Consider the following 20,220-nt stretch of genomic DNA (forward strand, 5'->3'; position numbering starts at 1 on the left):
GCTGCACTACACTGAAGATAGTACTATCTGGTGGCAGGACTTCAAATGATTGTTTGTTTTTAACCTGTTAATTACAGCTGGAGGATGAAGCTCTGAAATACATTGGTGCTCATTGTCCTGAACTGGTTACCTTGAATCTACAGACCTGCTCTGTGAGTGCAACTGATCGTATTTATCATATTCATGGGGGGGAGGGGGCGAGGAGACATTGAGACCCTTTCATGTCGGGAGGACTTCCCGAAGTGTTTCCCAATTTGTATTGTGCTGCCGTTTGCCAGTCAGGCCCCACAAACAGCTATGAGGTAAATGACCCATTAATCTAGAGGATAATCAGGCAGGACACCGAGTAAAACTCTTCAAATAGCATTGTGGGGTCTTCAACATCCACCTTCCTGAAAATGGGCAAAACTGAACATCACGTCCAGAAGACAAAAACCCTGACGTTGCAGGTCTCCCCCTAGTGTTCAAATCACAACTAGCTGGAAACATTCAACCTTTCAACTTGTGTTACTTTTCCCCAACTGCTTTTGATTCTCATCATTCTTTTTATGAGACCTTTGCTGATGCGTGTCTTGAGCTGGGCGGTGAGGGTTGATGGCTTGGGGGAGTGGGAGATCGAGGGGCTGGGTGGTAAGCGCAGACCATGGTGTAATCATCAGTAACTCTCTCTGAAAGGCAAAACTCTTAATTCTTCCTCTGTTCTTTTTGCAGCAAATCACAGACGAGGGGCTGATTACCATTTGTAGGGGATGTCACAAATTCCAGTCTCTCTGCGTGTCTGGCTGCAGTAACATCACCGATGCTATTCTGAATGCGTTAGGACAGAACTGCGTGCGACTTAGGTAGGTATGGGTTGACAGCTGCTACCAGTGCATGTATAATCAGCGGAGACCTTCCTGTGCCCTTCGTACACTAGTGACATTTTGCTTTGCCTTTTGAGTGATCGAGGCAGTCCCTTCCCTTATTAACCATTTGCACATCACGGAATGACCGTGGATTTGGGGAACTGCGCTGTGTAGGGCAGCTTTGGCAGAGAGGCAAAGCCTTTGGTGTATGGGTTGGTTTGATCTGCATCTTTAGATGTTCGAAAGCTGATTGACAGCGCGCAGAGTTCTGGTTTACTGGAGTTTGACCCAAAGTTAAAGTCTGTGTCACGGGATTCGCACGTGATTGGCCAGAAAGGCTAAAATACTGAGCTTGCCGCTGGTATTTCTTTATCAGGTTCTAGTTTTGATCTTTTTTTTCCCTTCAGAATATTAGAGATTGCAAGATGTTCACAGTTAACAGATGTGGGGTTTACCACGTTAGCTCGGGTAAGTGCACTGGGGGTGGGTAAAGCCTTGCACATTAAATTGCTGTTGGGTTACACACAGGTGGGGAATGATTGAGAGCTGTTCTCAAGCAATGTGAGTTACTCCATCCAAGATCACAACTACCATATTGTTTTTGTTAAAAAAGCTATAAATCTGTGCACGTGTCTAATGTTAGCAACTTGAATGTATTCAGCGACAACCAGGTTTTGGTCTGTGCCTCTCTGTGTGTCTGTGTGTGCGTATGGGCAGCACTTGTGTGTGTGTGTGTGTGTGTGTGTGTCTGTGTGCGCGTGAGTGTGGGCAAGAGGAAAATGTGAGGGGACAAGTATATTTCATTTTTAATTTAAAAGTTCTCTTGTTTTAATTTGCAGAATTGTCATGAGCTTGAGAAGATGGACCTGGAAGAGTGTGTTCAGGTGACTGAATGATTGCGAATGTTTATATGCAGTGTTTTCCCCAAAGTGTAAAATGACTAAGATTCCCTGAGTTCGCAGCAGTTTTATTTTCAGCAAAAACCTTAACTGATATCCCACCTGAAGGTCACTTTTCATAAGATTCCAGAGGTTCTGATGAAGAAGTCCCTTTGCTCCATTTCATCTCATCTTTCTAGAATAGTCACTCTGCTTCCTTTCCGTGAGAGCATCAAGTTGTTAAGTGAGTCCAGTCTCCTGGCCTCAGCCACCCTTCCCTCAGTGTGGATTCCATTCTCTGTGCCTCTGCCCTGCTCGCTTCCCGTGTTTTTGCTCTAAAATGGCCGATTTCCAGATTGTTAGGTCGACATGACTTCCTGCTTTGCTCGGCAAACAAGAAGTGGCATCGGTGGTGACCGAACGATCTCAAAGTCAGACATTTTTCTTCTAGTTTGGCAGCATTGCTGAGAACCGTCTTTTTATGAAGGTGTTTAAAATGTATAAAGCTAAACAACCCAGACATGGACTTCCTTTTCAGAGTATGTGAACCTTGCCAAGTGCAGAAGCGGGTTTAAAAAAAAAACACGTTTTGCCTTTCACTGCTCTTTTTAGGGAAATACATTTAAATTAACCTTTGTAATTGTTTGCTGTAAAATGACTCCAGGATAGCCCCACCCCTAAACAACATCACGTTCAAAATGGTGGCAAATGTATATTGAAATTCTATCTTGTTTTAAAAGCTTATGTCTCAGTCGGGCTCATGTGCACATTTTTTCTTCTGAGTTAGAAGGTTGTGGGCTCGAGTCCCATGAGCTCACAGTCTAGGCTGACGGAAGCTCCCCCTGGTGCAGAGCTGGGGGACGCTATCCATCGGAAAAGGCTTTAAACCAGGATCCTGTCTGTGTTTGTTAAAGACGCTAAGATCTTGCTGGACTATTGGAAAAGGGAAGGGAGTTTCTCCACATGTCCTGGCTGACAATCCCCTAGATAAAATCAGTCAATCACTTAATAAATAATAATAAAAATAATTCTTGCATTTGATATAGTGCCTTATCACGTCTTTGAGACGTCTCAAAGCGCTTCAGAATATACTGTAAAGCGAACCACAAACAGAAGTCGCTGGGAACACACAGCTGGTCAAGCAGCATCTATGGAGAAAGTTAGTCAATGTTTCGGGTCCACGATCCTTCGTCAGAACAGACAAATTCATCAGATTTCCAGCATCTGCAGTATTTTGTGTTTGGTTTATACTGTAAAGTGAATTGACTGTATATTTTGTGGGTGAAACACAGCAGCCAATTACACACAGCAGTGTCCCACAAACAGTTGTGAATTGAGTGACCAATTTATTATTTTTTTTGAAGGAATTATTACCTCCAGAAAAGCGAACCGCCAATCGACTAACAACCGGGTTCCTGCTTACTGCTTAGGTAAACAGCGGTATGTGGAGTAAGGAAACTTGCCCAGTGTTTTGTCATGCCCGGGAATCAAACCCAGATTTCTTGCTTGCAAGGCGAATGCTCTAACCACTGAGCTACACAACTCCAGATGGCTGTTTGTGGGACTTTGCTGTGCACAATTAGCTGCCGTGTTTGTCCAAAAATACACAACAACTTGAACTTATATAGCACCAAGAAGAGCCAAGCAGATGTTGTCAATTTTGGATACAAAGAAGTCCAAGACCTCTTTGCAGTTGGAGTCTCAAGTGAGGATCGAGGGTGCTTGAGGGGGCTGCGTGGAGGAGATGATGTGTGGTGGAAAACGAGCTCAGGATTGATTTGACCTGCAGATGGCCTTAGCGAAGAATGCATGGAGAATTACACATTTTGCAGTGTATCCTGTGAAGCATATTGAGGTGTCCTGATGTGAAACAGGCTGTATCAAATGCGAGGATTATTATTATTATATCTTGCCTCTGTCAGATTGGTCAAGCCATGCTTTTCTCCCATGCTTCTGCCGTCATTTAATTCAGTTTTGCTTTCCTCTTGTAGATCACGGACAATACGCTGATCCAGCTCTCCATCTATTGCCCTCGGCTTCAAGTGCTGGTGAGTAAACCGCTGGAAACCAGCAACACAGCAGGTGAACCCTGTCCTTGGTTTACAGTTCACTGGCCCCGTAATATGGGGAGGAGGTGTACACAGGGGGAACCTGTTGTAACATTTTATTATAGTGGTGCCTCACTTATAATACAACTGGGTGATCGACCTACAACAACAAAATTACATTAGTAAAGCGCCTTTCACGTCGGGAGGACGTCCTAAGGTGCTGAACAGTTAGGGATCAGGACTCGAGCGTGGGGTTTCAGGGTTGGGATGAGGGAGGGCAGAGGGGATAGGAGGGCAGCTGAAGGCACGGTCGAAAAGGAGGTTCTTGAGTCGTGCCTTGGACGAGGCAAAGGGATTGTGGGATGGAGTTCCCTAGGGTGGGAGCAGGGAGGCTAAAAGCCCAGCCACCGATGGTCGGGCGGGAGACATGGAGCAGGCCGGAGATTCTGTTTTTCAGATGAGACATTAAACTGAGGTCACTACACTTATAGTAAAATCCTGTGAAGTGCTTTCAGAATAAAAGACGCAAAATTTTTGGGGGGGTTCAGTTTCGTTTGTTGGAATTGAAACCACTGTTTGGGCATTGAAATGTCTGAATGTAGCCACATGTAGAGGGGCTGTTTAATAGCGGTTTGAATAAATGGCCTGAGTTCCAAGTGACGTTGCTAATTCCCTGTCCCCCAGAGTTTGTCGCACTGTGAGTTAATCACAGACGATGGGATCCGTCATCTCGGAAATGGGGCCTGTGCCCACGACAGGTTAGAGGTAATTGAGTTGGATAACTGCCCGCTGATCACAGACGCTTCCCTCGAACATCTAAAGAGCTGTCACAGCCTGGAGAGGATCGAACTGTACGACTGTCAGCAGATCACGCGGGCTGGGATCAAGAGACTCCGGGTAAGAGATCCAGTCTGAGCTCTGCTAACGTCACACTCTGTGCTAACAACAACTTGCAATTATATAGCACCCTCAGCATCTGACAGCATCTCGGAGCTATGCCAAGCCCGTGATAGTACAGTGCCTTGGGACATCCTCCCAAGGTGAAAGGTTCTGTATAAATGTAAAGCTGTAATGTTGTGCTGTATATTATGACTGCTGGCTGTATCCCCATCGAGCCAGCAATTCACACCTTATTGTTTGGCCTCACCTCAGGCCGGCAGACCTTTATTCACGACAATGCAAAATGACCACATTTGGTTTGATGCCCTCAACTCTGGCACATTGCCGTAGTCTCCTTCCTGTTTTCCAGCCAAACACACAGCGAGGTTGGTGTGGGCTGCTGTCTAGATGGCCCAATGGTTAAATAGCCTGTTTTGTGCCCAGGAAAGCTCCAGGTTTAATTTCTGACCCTCTGCTGAGCTCGGCCTCAGCATCGGCCCAAGTTAAAGAGAGGATAAGTAAGTCTCTCTTCATTGGTCCCTTTGAACAGCGAGAGAGAGTGATGACAGTGTCAGCCTCGGCTGTGACTTACTCTGCAATGGAATAAGCTGCCGTTGCTCGCGATCTAGCCGCACGCATGAAGACTGGCTATGTTTAGTGTGACAGGGACCCATCTGAGCCCATCTGATGGATGTTACAGAGCAGCACAGATGAAAGATGTGTGAAACTGAGCACCTTTCAGCATTGCTCGAAAGAGAAGGGAGTTTCTTTCTTCCAGTGTCCTGGCCAACAATCCCTGAAAAAAATAGTCATTCATTTCATGGCTGTTTGCGGGACATTGCTGCGTACAAATTGACTGCTGTGTTCACCCTCAAACACGCAGTCACTACACTTTACGGTAAAATCCTGTGAAGTGTTTTGAGACGTCTCGATGACATGATAAAGCGCTGTGTCAAATGCAAGTATTATTTTAATCATTAATAAGATTGTATTTGAAAGTTTAAATTAACAGCGTTTCTCACCGACCCTTTCTTTCCTCTCTCTCTCTGCTTCTTTGTTTCAGACTCATTTACCCAACATTAAGGTTCACGCTTACTTTGCTCCTGTGACCCCTCCACCATCAGTGGGCGGAAGCCGCCAGAGATTCTGCAAGTGTTGCATTGTCCTATGACACCAGCTCTTCCCTTTTGGAAATATTTAAATAGCATTAGGACAGCGAGAGGCCAGCGTTCACTGCCAGCGGTGACCTGGTGCAGAGAGAGAGAGAGCAACTCCAGCGGGGCTTCACTGTACAGTGAGGGAAGGGCTCCCTGCCCTAACCCTTTGTGACTGTGACTGACTGATCACCAGGCTGATGGGCAGACGTGGCTTGTCACTGTGGATTTAGCCTTCGTTCATTTCTGTTACCGTTTGATCCAATCGGGAGATTTCCCACCAATGTTGATAATTTATTTTTCTCCTCGAGGTCAGGTAAACAGTTCTGATTTGCGCAGGTTCTCGCTGGAAGAATCTTAGCTTCACACACGCCCACGTCTGTTGATGGTCACCCAGGATCCAGCAGTACATAATCTGACCACTTGTCAGTGTGCGCTTAACCCTTTTATTGGTCTCTTTATATAGGGCAAAGATGAGGGGGGGGGGGGGAAAGAAAGGGCAATTGTGCAATACAATTTTTAACTTCTCTAGTCTGTGGAGGTTTCCTACTGAACCAATGTATTGTTGGTGTAAAGGGTCTGCAGCATGTTCGGCCATCCGTTCTTTAAAAGGGTGGGTGGGGAGACTGATGGCGAGAAGGAATCTTTAACTCAGCAGCTCACGGTGATACCTTGTCTGTGCCAGCCTGCAGGGAGGCTACACACAGCTTTTTCCAAATGAGAGATTCCAGCTTTGTTGTTGTGTTTTTGTGTTTTTGTTTAGTGCTCGTCACATCGATTTGTTTTCTTCTCTCCGCGAACTGCTGTTTATGACCTGGTGTGTTTATCTCGTGCAATACCCTAACTGGTTTCCCAGGGTGATGTTTAACCCCTCACAGTGATCAGGGCTTTCGTCCTTTGACTAAGTACCAAAGGAGGCTGATGACTTCAGCAGCTCAAAGAGTAGAGAGGTAAAGCCCCGTTGTCTCAATCATTCCGCTCACCCAGTGCCAGACGAGAGGACATCACTCTGCTTCGTACTTTGCTATTTTAGTTCAAAGCCCCAGAAAGCTTCGCGAGCGGGTAAGTCTCTCCTTTGCCCAGTCGATCCCGCAGCGTGAAGGCACAGCTCCCTACACTGGACGTCGTGACCTGCGTACTCTCCTCACAGCTTCCCACTCTTTGCACCCAACTGCTGGATTGAGAGGAACGCAGAGGGGCGAAGGGAGGTGGGGCGGGGGGGGTTGAGGCCAGTAGTTTTTGAAACTAGGGTCATTCCTGAAATTGGTCTTTGTTATTTCATCTGATTGTCCAGCAGCAGCAACGTTGGGTGGACACACTGCTGTTCTGAGTTTCACTGTGAGCTCGGGAGTTCCTTTAACTGTCACTGGAGACGATGAGTTGATTGTTCGTGGTTGCCTGACCTGATCTGCCAACGCTAGATTGGCAAATTCCTTCCCTTCGTTGCTGGAGGGAACTTCATGTGGAAGTGAGGCATTACAGAGCTGCGGAGGGTGGGGGGGGGAGAGGTTCAGTTACTGTGAGCAGCGTTTGCATTTCTAACTCCAAACAAGACTATAGTTGAGAAATGTAACCTTACATTCTGTGCGTTATTATTGATTCAATACTGATCTCCAACGACCCGCCAAGGTTAATTGGTCATTCACTTCCTGGCTGTTTGGTAGAATCTTTACTGACCCAAATTGGCTGCCATATTCACCGACAAAAACAGTAATTTCCTGTGAAGCGCTTCAAAACTTTTCACCACTTCAAGGCACTTTGACAATGCAAGTGCTTTGTTTTGATCTGCAAGAGAAACGTAAGCAATAGGTTATGGAAATCAGTAAGTGAGTGTCACTGCTGCCCTGACACAACCACAGTCCAGCAGCTTCATTGCTTCCCAGTATAGGCCTTGCGTCCAGATAAAATTATACATAAAACATCTCACAGCTGCTGTTAACTAATTAACCAGGTAACCTTGTTAACTAACTGGTTTGAATTCTTTATCTGATTCTGCAGTTGCTGTCACTGTCTTCCGTCTGCTGTAGCAGTGAGCGTGCGGTGGGAGGAGGTTTGTTTGTGTGTGCCTGTGTGTGCGCAGGCCTGCGTGTGTGTGTCTGTGAGTGTACCTGTGTGGTATGTATGTGTATGCCTATGTGTGTGTGTGTGTGTGTGTGTGTGTGTCTACCTGTGTGTATGTGTGTGCCTGTGTGTGTGTATGTATGTGCCTGTGTGTATGTATGTACCTGTGTGTGTGTGTGTGCCTGTGTGTGTGTATGTATGTGCCTGTGTGTGTATGTATGTGCCCATGTGTGTGTATGTGTGTGCCTGTGTGTGTGTGTGTGTATGTGTGTGTGTATGTGTGTGCCTGTGTGTGTGTATGTGTGTGCCTGTGTGTGTATGTATGTGCCTGTGTGTGTGTATGTGTGTGTGTGTGTGTGTGTGCCTGTGTGTGTGTATGTGTGTGCCTGTGTGTGTGTATGTGTGTGCCTGTGTGTGTGTATGTGTGTGCCTGTGTGTGTGGTGTGTGCCTGTGTGTGTGTATGTATGTGCCTGTGTGTGTTTGTGCCTGTGTGTGTGTATGTGTGTGCGTATGTGTGTGCCTGTGTGTGTGTATGTGTGTGTGTATGTCTGTGCGTGTGTGTGGTGTGTATTTAAGCCATGACTGAGGTTTGCTGCTGCCCTCTAGAGAGCCAAGTTAAACTGTGGATATTGTGAGGTTAACAAAGTGGGTCAGAGAGAGGGCAGTGAGGGAGGTGGGCAATTCGCAGCCCACCGTGTGTCGTCAGTTTGACAGTAAACAGAGTGACGAGGGGCTGCTGTTGGCTTCCAGGATTCAGATAAAGACACTGTGACCCTCAGCGTCCAATATCACAAACCAGTAACTAACACGTCCGGTTTGTGCCTCAGGCAAATCAGACTCCAGTCACCGAATGGCTGGAGTGATAAAAGGCAAAATACCACAAATGCTGGAAATCTCAAATAAAAACACAAGTGTCCGGGAACACTCAGAAGGTCAGACAGCATCTATGGAGAGAGGAAAGTGGGTTAATGTTTCAGGTTGATGACCTTTCGTCAGAACTCTGTTTTGTTTTTATAGGCTGGAGTGAAAATCTGGAGCTTATTCATGATGGCGTCTGCTTACAGATGCAAATGACAGAATAAATGAATGGAGTTAGGTTTCATAACAATAATAATGATGATGATAATAATCATCTGTGGATTTATATCGTGCCTATAACCTCGGGAATGTCTCGAGGTGCTTCACAAAGTTTCTGTCAGGGGTAGCGACTGGGTGTTTGTGGACTGAATGTGGCAAGGGGTGTGTATTTGTATGGAGAATGCAGGGGATGTCTCCAGTTTTCAGCACACTCACATGACGCACGTGTAATAGGACATTTTTACGAAGTTAGTACAGAAACCTTGTTAAGCTATCACCACCTTCTGTCGTAATGTGAACATTTGGAAACTGCGGTTACATTGCCCGCTCCACCTCTCCAGAATATCTGTGGTTTTAAACTTCCGTTTAACACATTCTCTTTCAGCCCCGTCCCCCACCAACACCCCTCCCGGTCTAATAATAATAAGAGAATAATAATGAAAATGTTAAACTGGTAAATAAACACATGCACTAAACTTTGCTCTTCATTTTGGACGGACATCAGGATAACTTGCAATCGCTTTTCAATCCTTCTTCCCTCCCCCACTCACACACTCAGAGTTTGTATTAGTATCCAGCAATTTTTGATCTTTGAGAGAGGGTAAGTGAAAGCGTTAAACAGATCCAAAGATTAGACTAAAGGCAAAATAATGCAGATGCTGGAAATCTGAAATATAAACACAAGTGGCTGGGAACACTCAGCAGGTCAGGCAGCATCTATGGAGAGAGGAAAGTGGGTTAATGTTTCAGGTCAATGACCTTTCGTCAGGATGAAACGTTAACGCTAACTTTCCTCTCTCCGTTGCGCCCACAAAATATACGGTCAATGCACTTTATGGTTGATCCTGGGATGCGATTTGAGACGTCTCGAAGACGTGATAACGCGCTATTATCGACTGCAAGGATTATTGTTACAGATGCTGCCTGACCTGCTGAGGGTTTCCAGCGACTTCTGTTTTTATTTCCAAAGACGCGACTACCTTTTTATAAAAAAAACAAACACAAACAAACACGTGACATGATCTTCTAGAGAGTTGAAGCATTGTTTTAAATCATTTGGGGCTGATCCAGGACAGCCGGTTCATTTTATTTATGCAAAGCTACGGTTTTACTTGAAGAAGAGAAAAACATTTTGAGAATGTACATATTTTGTAATATAAAAAAATTCAGAAGAAAAAAAAAAGCAAAATCGATTGAGTGATGTGCGGCCTTAACTTGCCCCTCGCCGATAATGTTCTCTTTGTAAATGACGTGGAAACTCTTAAGTCGTTTAACTCTTAAGGAGTTTAACTCTTGTCACACAGGCATCCAGAATGATTCCCACATTCACCACAACCTCGTGCAGAGAGCTGCCTCGCGCCCATCGGTATCATTTAGTGGTTGGAGTTTGTGTAAATGTGGACGACTCATTTTTACTCTCTCTCTGTCTTATGAGCTAACGCTGGGTTCACCTCAGTCACATCCTGCCCTGCGCTGTCGCCTGCACCAAGTCTTGATTCGGAAAACTTATGCTCGTTTGTTTTTACTCGAATCTCACCTTTCCCGCCTGTGGCTCTTGCGCCCTCCCTCCCGCCCTCCCTCCTTTCGCTTGCTCAGCAAAGCGCTCGCGTAGATACACTACCCCATGTGAGGGACGCTGTTTAAATAGTTTCTTTGCTCCCCCGATCGTCCCCGAAAGGCCGGTTTGATGAATTCCAGATCCGGTTTAGTTTTTCCTCTCTGCATTACACCCAATTTCTCTCAAATGGGAGGGAGGCACGACAACGGACCTGGTCACTGCCTTCATTGCCACCTGTCTCTGTGAGCCCCTGAGAAGCTGTGATGCTGACCCCCACCCCCCACCACGACTCGATTTTGCCGCGGTAACTAATTGTTAAATTAGGCTGTCGCTGCCATCAGAAACTCCTCCCCTGGAATGTTCCGCTTGTCTCCCAAGTTTTCAAGCTTCCTGTCCCTTTCAGTTAGTTTATTCTCTCTTTCCTGTTTTATTTTCTACCTCGCGGATTCCCCCCCGCACCCCCCCCCCCCCCACCCCCCAGTTCCCACTGAGCGCAACAAAGTTTATTTTTTTTCAAAAAATCTTATTTTTCTAAAACAAAGCAAAGAAAGCAATTATTTTGTTAGCCAAAAATAGCGAGGGCGGCGAGGGCGAGGGGTCCGAGGGCAGGCAGCGAGGGTGAGGGCAGGCAGCGAGGGCATGGGCGGCGAGGGTGAGGGTAGGCAGCGAGGGCGGGCGGCGAGGGCATGGGCAGCGAGGGCGGGCGGCGAGGGTGAGGGCAGGTTGCGTGGGCATGGGCAGTAAGACTGGCAGCGAGGCAGGCAGCGAGGGTGGGCAGCGAGGGCGGGTGGTGAGGGCGGGTGGTGAGGGCGGGCGGCGAGAAAGGCCCAGGTGGCGAGGAGCAGAGTCAACACCCCGGGTTGTCGCTGCTGTCTACGCTGTGGTTTGGCCGCCCCCCCCCCCCAAACCCAAACTCTTGACTTTGCCTCCGTCCTTGTTCCACGCACAGGGTCAGGGCCCGAGCACGTCATCACGGCCTCACTGACCACCCTGAGCGTCAGCCCCAACACGGCTCAGCAGCCGTGTGCAGCCTCCGGGGCAATCAGCTGAGGTCTGCCGCCAGCTCGAGGGGTCAACCATCCGTGGTGTGGGTGTCCAGTAACTGGTCTGACTAATGAGCAACAACAGCAGGAGGTGGGGGCGAGGCTGAGGCTCTGTTTCAGCTTCAAAGAATGTGTTACATTTCAATGTTGCATTTGGTAAATAGGTTGAACTCTTTGTTAAATCCCTCTTATGTGTGTGTGTGTGTGTATATATATATATATAGACCTGTGTTGTACATACTGTATCTAATTATATTGTAATCTGTGCTAATATTCTCAAACTCTGTGTTCATAATATGCCAATGTATTAAATAGTGGAGTATTTCCTTCACTGTCTCTTTTTCTTTTTGTGTCTGAAAAGTGTGAAACCATTGAGCATTAGGAGCTGGGAACTCTCTCTCTCTCTCTTTCTCTTTCTCTCTCTCATTCGCCTGTGATTTCAGGCCTTTACTACAGCTTATTCTGCCCAAAGGTCCGACACAATCGTGTCCCAAAGAAACCTTTTTGAAGTTACTTTGGACATGTAAATTGAAAGACCACGTCAAGATGACCAATTTGTGGAGGAGGTAAGCGAGGTTTCCTTGGAGCTGAACTAGTTCCAAAGGTGACACGTTTGGCAACGGAATGCCGGTATCGAGGCAGCCCTCCCTCCGTGGCCGACTCCAGTCTGGTTCCTGCGCCGGGAGGGTCTGCAGTATTCCAGGGCACTCACCGCTGCTGACAGCACAGCCCGGCCGGGCTCATCGGCAGGACTTAGAAAAGCAAACGAGTCACAGGGGGCAGGGAGTCATCTCACTCAGCTCCTGTTAAGCCTGCAGCCAAAGCCCTCACGGGAAGGGAAGGGGGGGTCCTGGCTGGACAAGCAGCGGGAACGCTTGTAAAATGAAATCAAAAGAAACGCAGAGACAAGAAGGCACGTGGAGCTGGTGTGGGCAGGAGGGCAGTATTTGCTGTACTGGAGACCATGTGTTGCTCAGTGGGTAAATCCTGCCAATTCCACACTGAGCCACAGATCATTTATAGTGTGGCTTTGTTGTTTGAACCCAGCTTTCGGGTTTGCGGGGCCGAGGGTGGGTGTCGAGGGAGGAGAGTTTAACGATGTTGTAAAAATTCCATAAATCATTAAAGGTGTCTCTGAGGAACCATTAGTGTGAGTTAGTGTAACAGTAAACCTGCTGCTGGAGGTGTCTGTTGAGAGCGGCTTCTCCTGTGGCCTGACCTGCCACTCCGCTAACAGATGCCCCAGTTTATTGTGTTTGGTACAATTGTTCAGTTCACTTTCATTTTGGCATCAGCTGTTTCTTTTGGAAGAAATGGGAACATTGGGTTTCTGCTCTGTGCTGGACATCCTCTGTGTGGAGTCCTGTAGCTCAGGGGTTAGAGCACTCGCTTTGCAAGTGAGAGACCTGAGATCAATTCCAGGCAGAGGGCGAAACCTTGGGCAAGTTTCCTTACTCCACACAGAGCCTAATAATAATCCCTTCAAAACAAAACAATAATAAATTGGTCATTTTCAATCTACGACTGTTTGTGGGACATTGCTGTGCGCAATTGGCTGCCGCGTTCGCCCACAAATATAGTCAATTCACTTTACAGTGTGTTCTGTGAAGCGCTTTGGGACGTCCTCCCGACGTGAAAAGCGCTATATCAAATGCAAGGATTATTATTATTATCCTTTGGGCAGGCGTTTGGAGGAAATCTGTTTTCCCTACCCTCGTAGTTCATTTTTCACAGATGTGCCTTTGCATACGATACACAGACATAGAAACAGGAGTAGGCTATTCAGCCCCTCGAGCCTGTTCCGCCACTTTATAAGATCATGGCTGATCTATACCTCAAGCCCAGTTACCCGCCTTTGCCCCATATCCCTTAATACCCCGACCTCACAAACATCCATCTTCAAAACGATGGGATTGACCGCATGTCACGTCCTGTTGTCTGTCTGTTGCAGATTCAGGGCAAGCTCCAACACTTCTCTCTCGTAGGGAAGTGCGCTGGTTCGTTGAGTTTTTGCTACGATTTTCACCAGTGGCAGACTGACCAAGGTATTCTGTGAGTCCAGGTCTTCTCGTTTGCCATTTTTCCGGGGGTAATAATTCCTTAAAAAAAAATAATTTAGTCGCTCAATCCATGACTGTTTGTGGGACGCTGCTGAGCGCAATTGGCTGCCACGTTTTGCACACAAAATATGCAGTCGAATCACTTTACAGTCTATTCTGTGAAGCGCTTTCAGACGTCTCCAAGATCTCATCAGGTCCTATATCAAATACAAGGATCATTATTATTTTCCAAGCGCGATGCTGCCCAGTGCCTGTTGCAAAATTGTACACTAGCTTTCCAAGCTATCCACTGCAGAGGAAAGCAAACACTGGTGTTTTATATTGGTTCCCAGTACTGCAAACTGCGGTCACAGAGTCTGTGGCCAGATCATAGTGCAAGGAACCAGGTTATTGGTGGTAGGAGCTAATACTTTATCATAATAATAAAGTCATTTCACTACTTTATATAACAGGTCTCCCCCAGCTCTCAAAGTAGTGTAAAGTGAATTCACTATATTTTGTGGGTGAAACAAATTGCATAAATTAGTTATTTTGGAGCATGGTGTCAAAAAAAATCAATTGGTAACTTAAATTTCTGTATCTTTCTTCGGTTTCGCTGGAGAATGAATAATTGAGGAGAGGAATGAGTTTGAGGAGAGGAATGAGTTTGGAACCATGCAATTTTGATCCCTTTATTATAGAAACATTAATAAAAAAGATTGAAGATCTTGGTCTGGTTGTTTTTTCTGACTGAAGGACCCTGGTCTGTATCCAGTCTGGAGTTCCTACACATCTCTCTTAAATACTTTGAATTTTTGAATTTCTAAAATTAAATAATTTACCTTTCAGTGAGTTGATTATAAAGCTGGTTTTATTTCTGTGGTTCTGATATTTGCTTATTTTTCTGAATTCAATGAACTGCCATGTTGTATTGTCTCCCCTTAGCCCCACCCCCACTAATTGCTTCCCCTCTAGTCCCCTCTTACCTTGGTTAAGTTTAACTTAATTTAACTTAGTTAGTTGAGATGGTGACTGTCTCATCAACAACAACAGTTGGATTTATATAGCTCCCTTCACGTCACAAAGACGTCTCAAGGCACTGAACAATCGTGGGTTTGCATCACAGCTGGTGGTTGGATTTTGGGGGGGGGTGCGGGGGGATGACTGAACGTGCGGTTAAAGTGGATGGACTTGAGACTGACCTTGAAGGACATGAGAGAAGGGGTGATGTAAAAGAGTTCCAAAGAATGGGAGCAGATAGGCTGAAAACCCAACCGCGGATGTGGGGTGGGCAGGGTAGGGAATGTGCAGAAGGCCAGTGTCTGAAGGGGGGAGCGGGTGGGTTGGTAGGGTTTAAGCAGATCACAGAGGTAGGGTGGGGCAAGGGGGTGGAGGGATTTAGAAGTGAGGGGAGTTGGGGAGCTGGGAGGGGATGAGGGTGATAGGTTCACTAGAAGCCTAGTCTCATGAGCTTTTGACAGTAGGGCAGGTGATCACACCAGGATGCACTGGGAGGTGAGGGCACTCAGGCGTGTCCCAGGGAAGCCCTGATGTCTTCATGCTTGTAAACCCATGAGCAGAAAGAATGTCGCAAAGGAGTCCTGTAGTGTATTGGTAGTAGCACTCGCCTCCCAAGCGAGAGGACCTGGGTTCGATTCCTGGGCAGGGCGAAATCTTAAGGCTAGTTTCCTTACCCCGTCTGTCGTAAGGAAGCTTTACCTCGCAGTAAGTAGGAACTTGCTTGTTATGGGCGAATCGCTTTCTGGGGGTAATCCTCCAAAAATAAATAAATTAGGTATTCAATCCTTGACAGTTTGTGGGACGCTGCTGGACACCTTTTGATACAGCGCCTCAAAACATCAAAGTGCTTCACAGATAATGCTGTCAAATGCAGTGACGGTGTATTTTGTCGCCAAACAGCAGTCAATTTGCACACAGCAATGTTCTACAAACAGCCACAAAATATATAGTCCATTCACTTTACAGTATATTTTGTGAAGTGTTTTGAAACGTCTCAACAATGAGATAAGACGCTGCATCAAATGCAAGGATTATTATTATAGAAACATCCCATTGTAAAAAAATAAAATCAGCCAAAGCTGTAAGGAAATAACGCTAATTCCTTTAACCAGATATCAGACTGTTCTATTATTATTCGTTCGTTATTCCCCAATATCCCGATGGGTCAGACCAAAGGCCGTACAATCAACAGATCTTATAACAGAAAAACACCACTATAGATATCTCGAGTTCAAGAGTTCAACACTGTGTCTTTCCAGCACACAAGTTTGATTCTTCGTGCTTTCAGTCTTCTTGCTTACAGCTTTCAATCTTCCATCTGATATCCTCAGTCTTAGTGTTTCCAGCTCTCAGTCTTCCATCTTCGTATCCTTGTCTCTGCGACCCGGGAAAGCCCCATCTCCCGTATCCTTGTCTCCGCGACCCGAGATGGCCCCATCTCCCGTATCCTTGTCTCCGCGACCCGAGATGGCCCCATCTCCCGTATCCTTGTCTCTGCGACCCGGGAAAGCCCCATCTCCCGTATCCTTGTCTCCGCGACCCGAGATGGCCCCGTACACAAAGTTAACGGAACTCTTATACTGATGTTCGTCCAATCATGGTGTGGACATTAGATCACCCGATCGAAATCATGCTGGGTTCATGTGAACACCTCATGGGGTGTACGTGCCTCACACACGTACACATTGTCCTTAAGACCCCCGTTATCTGATCTAATTGTCTAAGGTAGAGGATTGATCAGTTTAGTGCTGTATCTGGTGCTCATTATTTTGTGGTGTGGGATCATTGGTACATTCCTTTTAAGTGACTGGTTATTTCTTATCAGTATCCCGGGATGGTGCCAAGGCCCTCTAGTTTAACCAACTTGCTCATTAATTGCTATTCTTGAGGGTTGCCTTCTGTCGGTTGGCCCTGTCAGAATCCAGCGACTTATTGCTCAGTCGAGATCCTGTGTCAACTGGTACCTTGGACCGTTACCTCTGTGGCTTGTTGTCATTTACTGATAAGAGGTGACCCCCGGCCCCTGTCCGTTATTCTTTCAAAAACAGAGAAAACCAGATGTGTCCTATCCCATGACTGTCAGTCCAGTTGTCTCCCACACGTAACTTAAAAGTTAATCCATTCACGACATCTATTATGATTCTAGCAGTATACAAAAAGTGTATATTCTAACACCGTCAACTTGCTGAGTAAGTGGAACCTTTGCTGGAGAGCAAGCTTTGAGTATAGAAATGTCGACTGTGCTTGTGCTGACTCCCCCCACTGGAGCTCTCTTATCCCATGAGCACTCTGCCAGTGTTTGACGTAGAAAAAAGCAACCAGACTGGCTGTGCCATCAGACCAGCCGCCTTGTGTCATTTACAAACCAGAAGTTCCTGTTGGTGAAAGATGTGTCAGCTTTGCTGAGTTGGTAGCAATCTCGCCTTGGAGTCAGAAAGTTGTGGGTTCAAGCCTCGCATTGGAATTTGAAGTTTATGTAGTCCTAAAATGACTTTCCAATCGGCATGTGTTGTTGGAGGTTCCATCCTTCAGATGAGACATTAAACCAACGTTCTTGTCTGCCACTCACTCAAAATCCTCCTCCTCTACCGGCCCCTAAAACCTCTCCCACCTTCATCTCCGATATTTCTACCCTCCTAACATCTCTCTGCCTCTGCTCTGATCGCCTCATCATCCTGGGCGACTTCAACTTGCACTTTACCCCCTCCTGCTCCATCTCCTCGGACTTCTCCTCTCTTCTCTCCTCGCTCAACCTCTCCCTCCACATCAACTCCGCCACTCACAGTCACGGCCACCCACTCGATTTGGTGATCACCTGGGGCCTCAGTGTCTCGGATGTCACCATGACCGATAAGGCCGTCTCCGATTACCACTTCATCTCCTTCACCACGTCCACCCCCCTCCCCACCTCCACCAGACCCACCACCATCTTATACCGCCCCTGGAAGAAGGTACCCCCACAATCCCTAACTGCTGCCTTGGAGTCCTCTGAACTCCTCTCCCTCTGGCCTTCATCCCTCAGTGACCCCTCGTCTGCTCTCACCCTCCTCCACAACACCCTCTCCTCCACACTCGACACTCTTGCCCCCATCACCTCCCAAACTGTCTCTTACTCTCGCTCATCCCCCTGGTTCACTACCCACCTCCGCTCACTGAAGAGTCAGGTGTGGGCCGCTGAACGCACCTGCCTCAAATCTGGCCTAATGGTCCACCGGCAAATCTGGCTGGACCTCCTCTAAATCTACCGCTCCACTCTAGCCTCGGCCAAGTCGTCCTTCTACTCCAGGATAATCCTGGAGGCGAAGAACAACCCCAGGCTACTGTTTTCCACCACATCCCGACTCCTCCGTCCCCCCGCCACCCCGCGCAGGTCATCTCCTCCAACCTTCACTGCGAGGAGATGCTGGATTTCCTGGAATCGAAAATCATGGGAATCTGCTCCGCGGTCACCGCCCCTTCAACTTCCACCCACCCCCTCCCTCCCACACTCCGACTCCTACCTATCCTCCCCTACACACCTTTGAACCCGTTTCCCCACCCTCTGTCACCAAACTCATCCTGTCCTTGAAAACCACCACCTGCTCCCTGGACCCCATCCCCACTCCACTCCTTATCTCCCAGCTCCACCTCCTTGCCCCACTTCTCACAGACACCATTAACCTGTCCCTCTCCTCTGGCTCTGTTCCCATTACCCTCAAAACTGCCACCATCACTCCCATACTGAAAAAACCCTCCCTTGATGCGTTGCAGCTTTCAAGCTACCGGCCCATCTCCAACCTTCCCTTCCTGTCCAAAGTTCTCAAAAGAGTTGTCGCCTCCCAGCTGCGCTCTTTCCTCTCCACCCACTCACTTCTGGCACCCCTCCAGTCGGGTTTCCGTGCTGCCCATAGTCCTCTTCGACCTATCGGCAGCATTCGATACGGTCGACCACTCTATCCTCCTCCACCGCTTGTCCTCCCACCTCAACCTTCAAGGCCCTGTCCTTGAGTGGTTTAGGTCGTACCTTACCCATCTTCTTCATTTTGTTTCCACAAACAGCTTTTCGTCCACCCCCCGCACTGTCTCGTGTGGTGTCGCTCAGGGCTCTGTCCTCGGTCCCCTCCTCTTCACCCTCTATATGCTCCCCCTGTGGTGACATCATCTGCAGACATGGGGTTCACTCCCACATGTATGCGGATGACACCCAACTCTACCTTTCCTCCTCTACCCTCAACTCCACGACCCCCGATGTCCTGACAGCTGTCTGTCCGACATCGAGTCCTGGACGAGAGATCACTTTCTCCAGCTCAACGTGCGCAAAACTGAGGCCCTCCTGATTGGCTCACGTCAGCGCCTCCGCACCTCAGGCGCCGACACCATCAGCATCCAAGGCTGCACTCTCCACCTCTCAAAGCCATCAGGAACCTCGGGGTTCTGTTCGACCCTGAGCTGTCCTTTCTCCCTCACATCCACACCACAACTGGCACCGCCTTCCATCACCTCCAGAACATCTCCAGACTACGGCACTACCTCACCCCTCACGCTGCTGAAACCCTGGTCCACGCCTTTATCACCTCAAGGCTGGACTATGGGAACTCTCTCCTCGCCGGCCTTCTCGGCCCTCCTTCCACACTGCAGGTCATTCAGAACTCTGCAGCTCGTGTACTGTCCCGCACCAGACACCGCGACCACATCACTCCCACCCTCGCTCGCCTCCACTGGCTCCCCATCCCCCAGAGGATCAAATTCAAGATCCTCATCCTCACCTACAAGGCCATTCACGGCCTCGCTCCCTCCTACCTCTCTGACCTACTATCCCCCTACTTACCTGCCCGTACCCTCCATTCCGCCGGCTCCGGTCTGCTCCACATCCCCCGACCCAACCGCCCTACCATCGGTGGTCGGGCTTTCAGCCTCTCAGCCCCGAGGCTCTAGAACTCCATCCCCCAGTGCCTTCGCCGCTTCCTCCCTTTCTTCCTTCAAGACCGGTCTCAAGACCTTTCTCTTCAACCGTGCCTTCACCTCCCCTCTCGCCTCTCTACCCCCTCCTCGCTCCCTCCCTTCCCTCCTCTCACCCTGACCATTTCCCCCCTGCTCGGGTCCTGACCCAACTGTCCAGCGCCTTGGGACGTCCTCCGACATGAAAGGCGCTCTATAAATGCAATCATGTTGTTGTTGTTGTTGCCTGTTCAGATGGGTATCAAATGCTCCCGGACATAAATGCAAGTTATTGTTGTGGCATTAAAAGATCCCGTGGCACTATGTGAAAAGAAGAGGGAGTTTCTCCTGATGTCCTGGCCAACAATCCCCCCCACCCCAAAAAACAAAAAGGTGTTTGTGGTACGTTAATGTGCTCAATTAAGCTGCTGCATTCACCAACAAACACAGTCACTACACTTCACAGTAAGACCCTGCACTTTGGATGTCCTTCCGACGTCAAAGATTCTGTACCAAATGGAAGGACTATTCTACTAATAAGGTTTCACTGTTTGCGTTATAATCTCAGACATCAAGGCCTGGAAGAGTGCAAACTTCCAACAGCTGAATGTGGACAAGGTGCAAGCCATACTCCTTGGCTCCCGTCAACGTCTTCACTCCTGCGGATCTGAACTCCTCAACCTCCCTGGACTCTCCCTCA

The 20,220-nt window shown here is 47.9% G+C and overlaps 1 protein-coding gene across 1 annotated transcript in view; it reads left to right on the top strand.

The window, feature by feature from the left end:
- Positions 1-7,485, top strand: part of LOC103189457 (F-box/LRR-repeat protein 20) — a gene marked incomplete at its 5' end in the record, with an annotated part of 59,901 nt that extends 52,416 nt beyond the window's left edge. Inside the window, 7 exon segments of the mRNA XM_007909867.2 lie at positions 78-152; positions 712-842; positions 1,253-1,313; positions 1,685-1,729; positions 3,715-3,771; positions 4,456-4,668; positions 5,714-7,485. Of these exon segments, the coding sequence (XP_007908058.1) occupies positions 78-152; positions 712-842; positions 1,253-1,313; positions 1,685-1,729; positions 3,715-3,771; positions 4,456-4,668; positions 5,714-5,821 (690 nt within the window).
- Positions 7,486-20,220: the final 12,735 nt, after the last annotated feature.

The sequence above is a fragment of the Callorhinchus milii genome, unplaced genomic scaffold (genome assembly GCF_018977255.1).
Source record: "Callorhinchus milii isolate IMCB2004 unplaced genomic scaffold, IMCB_Cmil_1.0 Scaffold23, whole genome shotgun sequence".
Classification (NCBI taxonomy): domain Eukaryota; kingdom Metazoa; phylum Chordata; class Chondrichthyes; order Chimaeriformes; family Callorhinchidae; genus Callorhinchus; species Callorhinchus milii.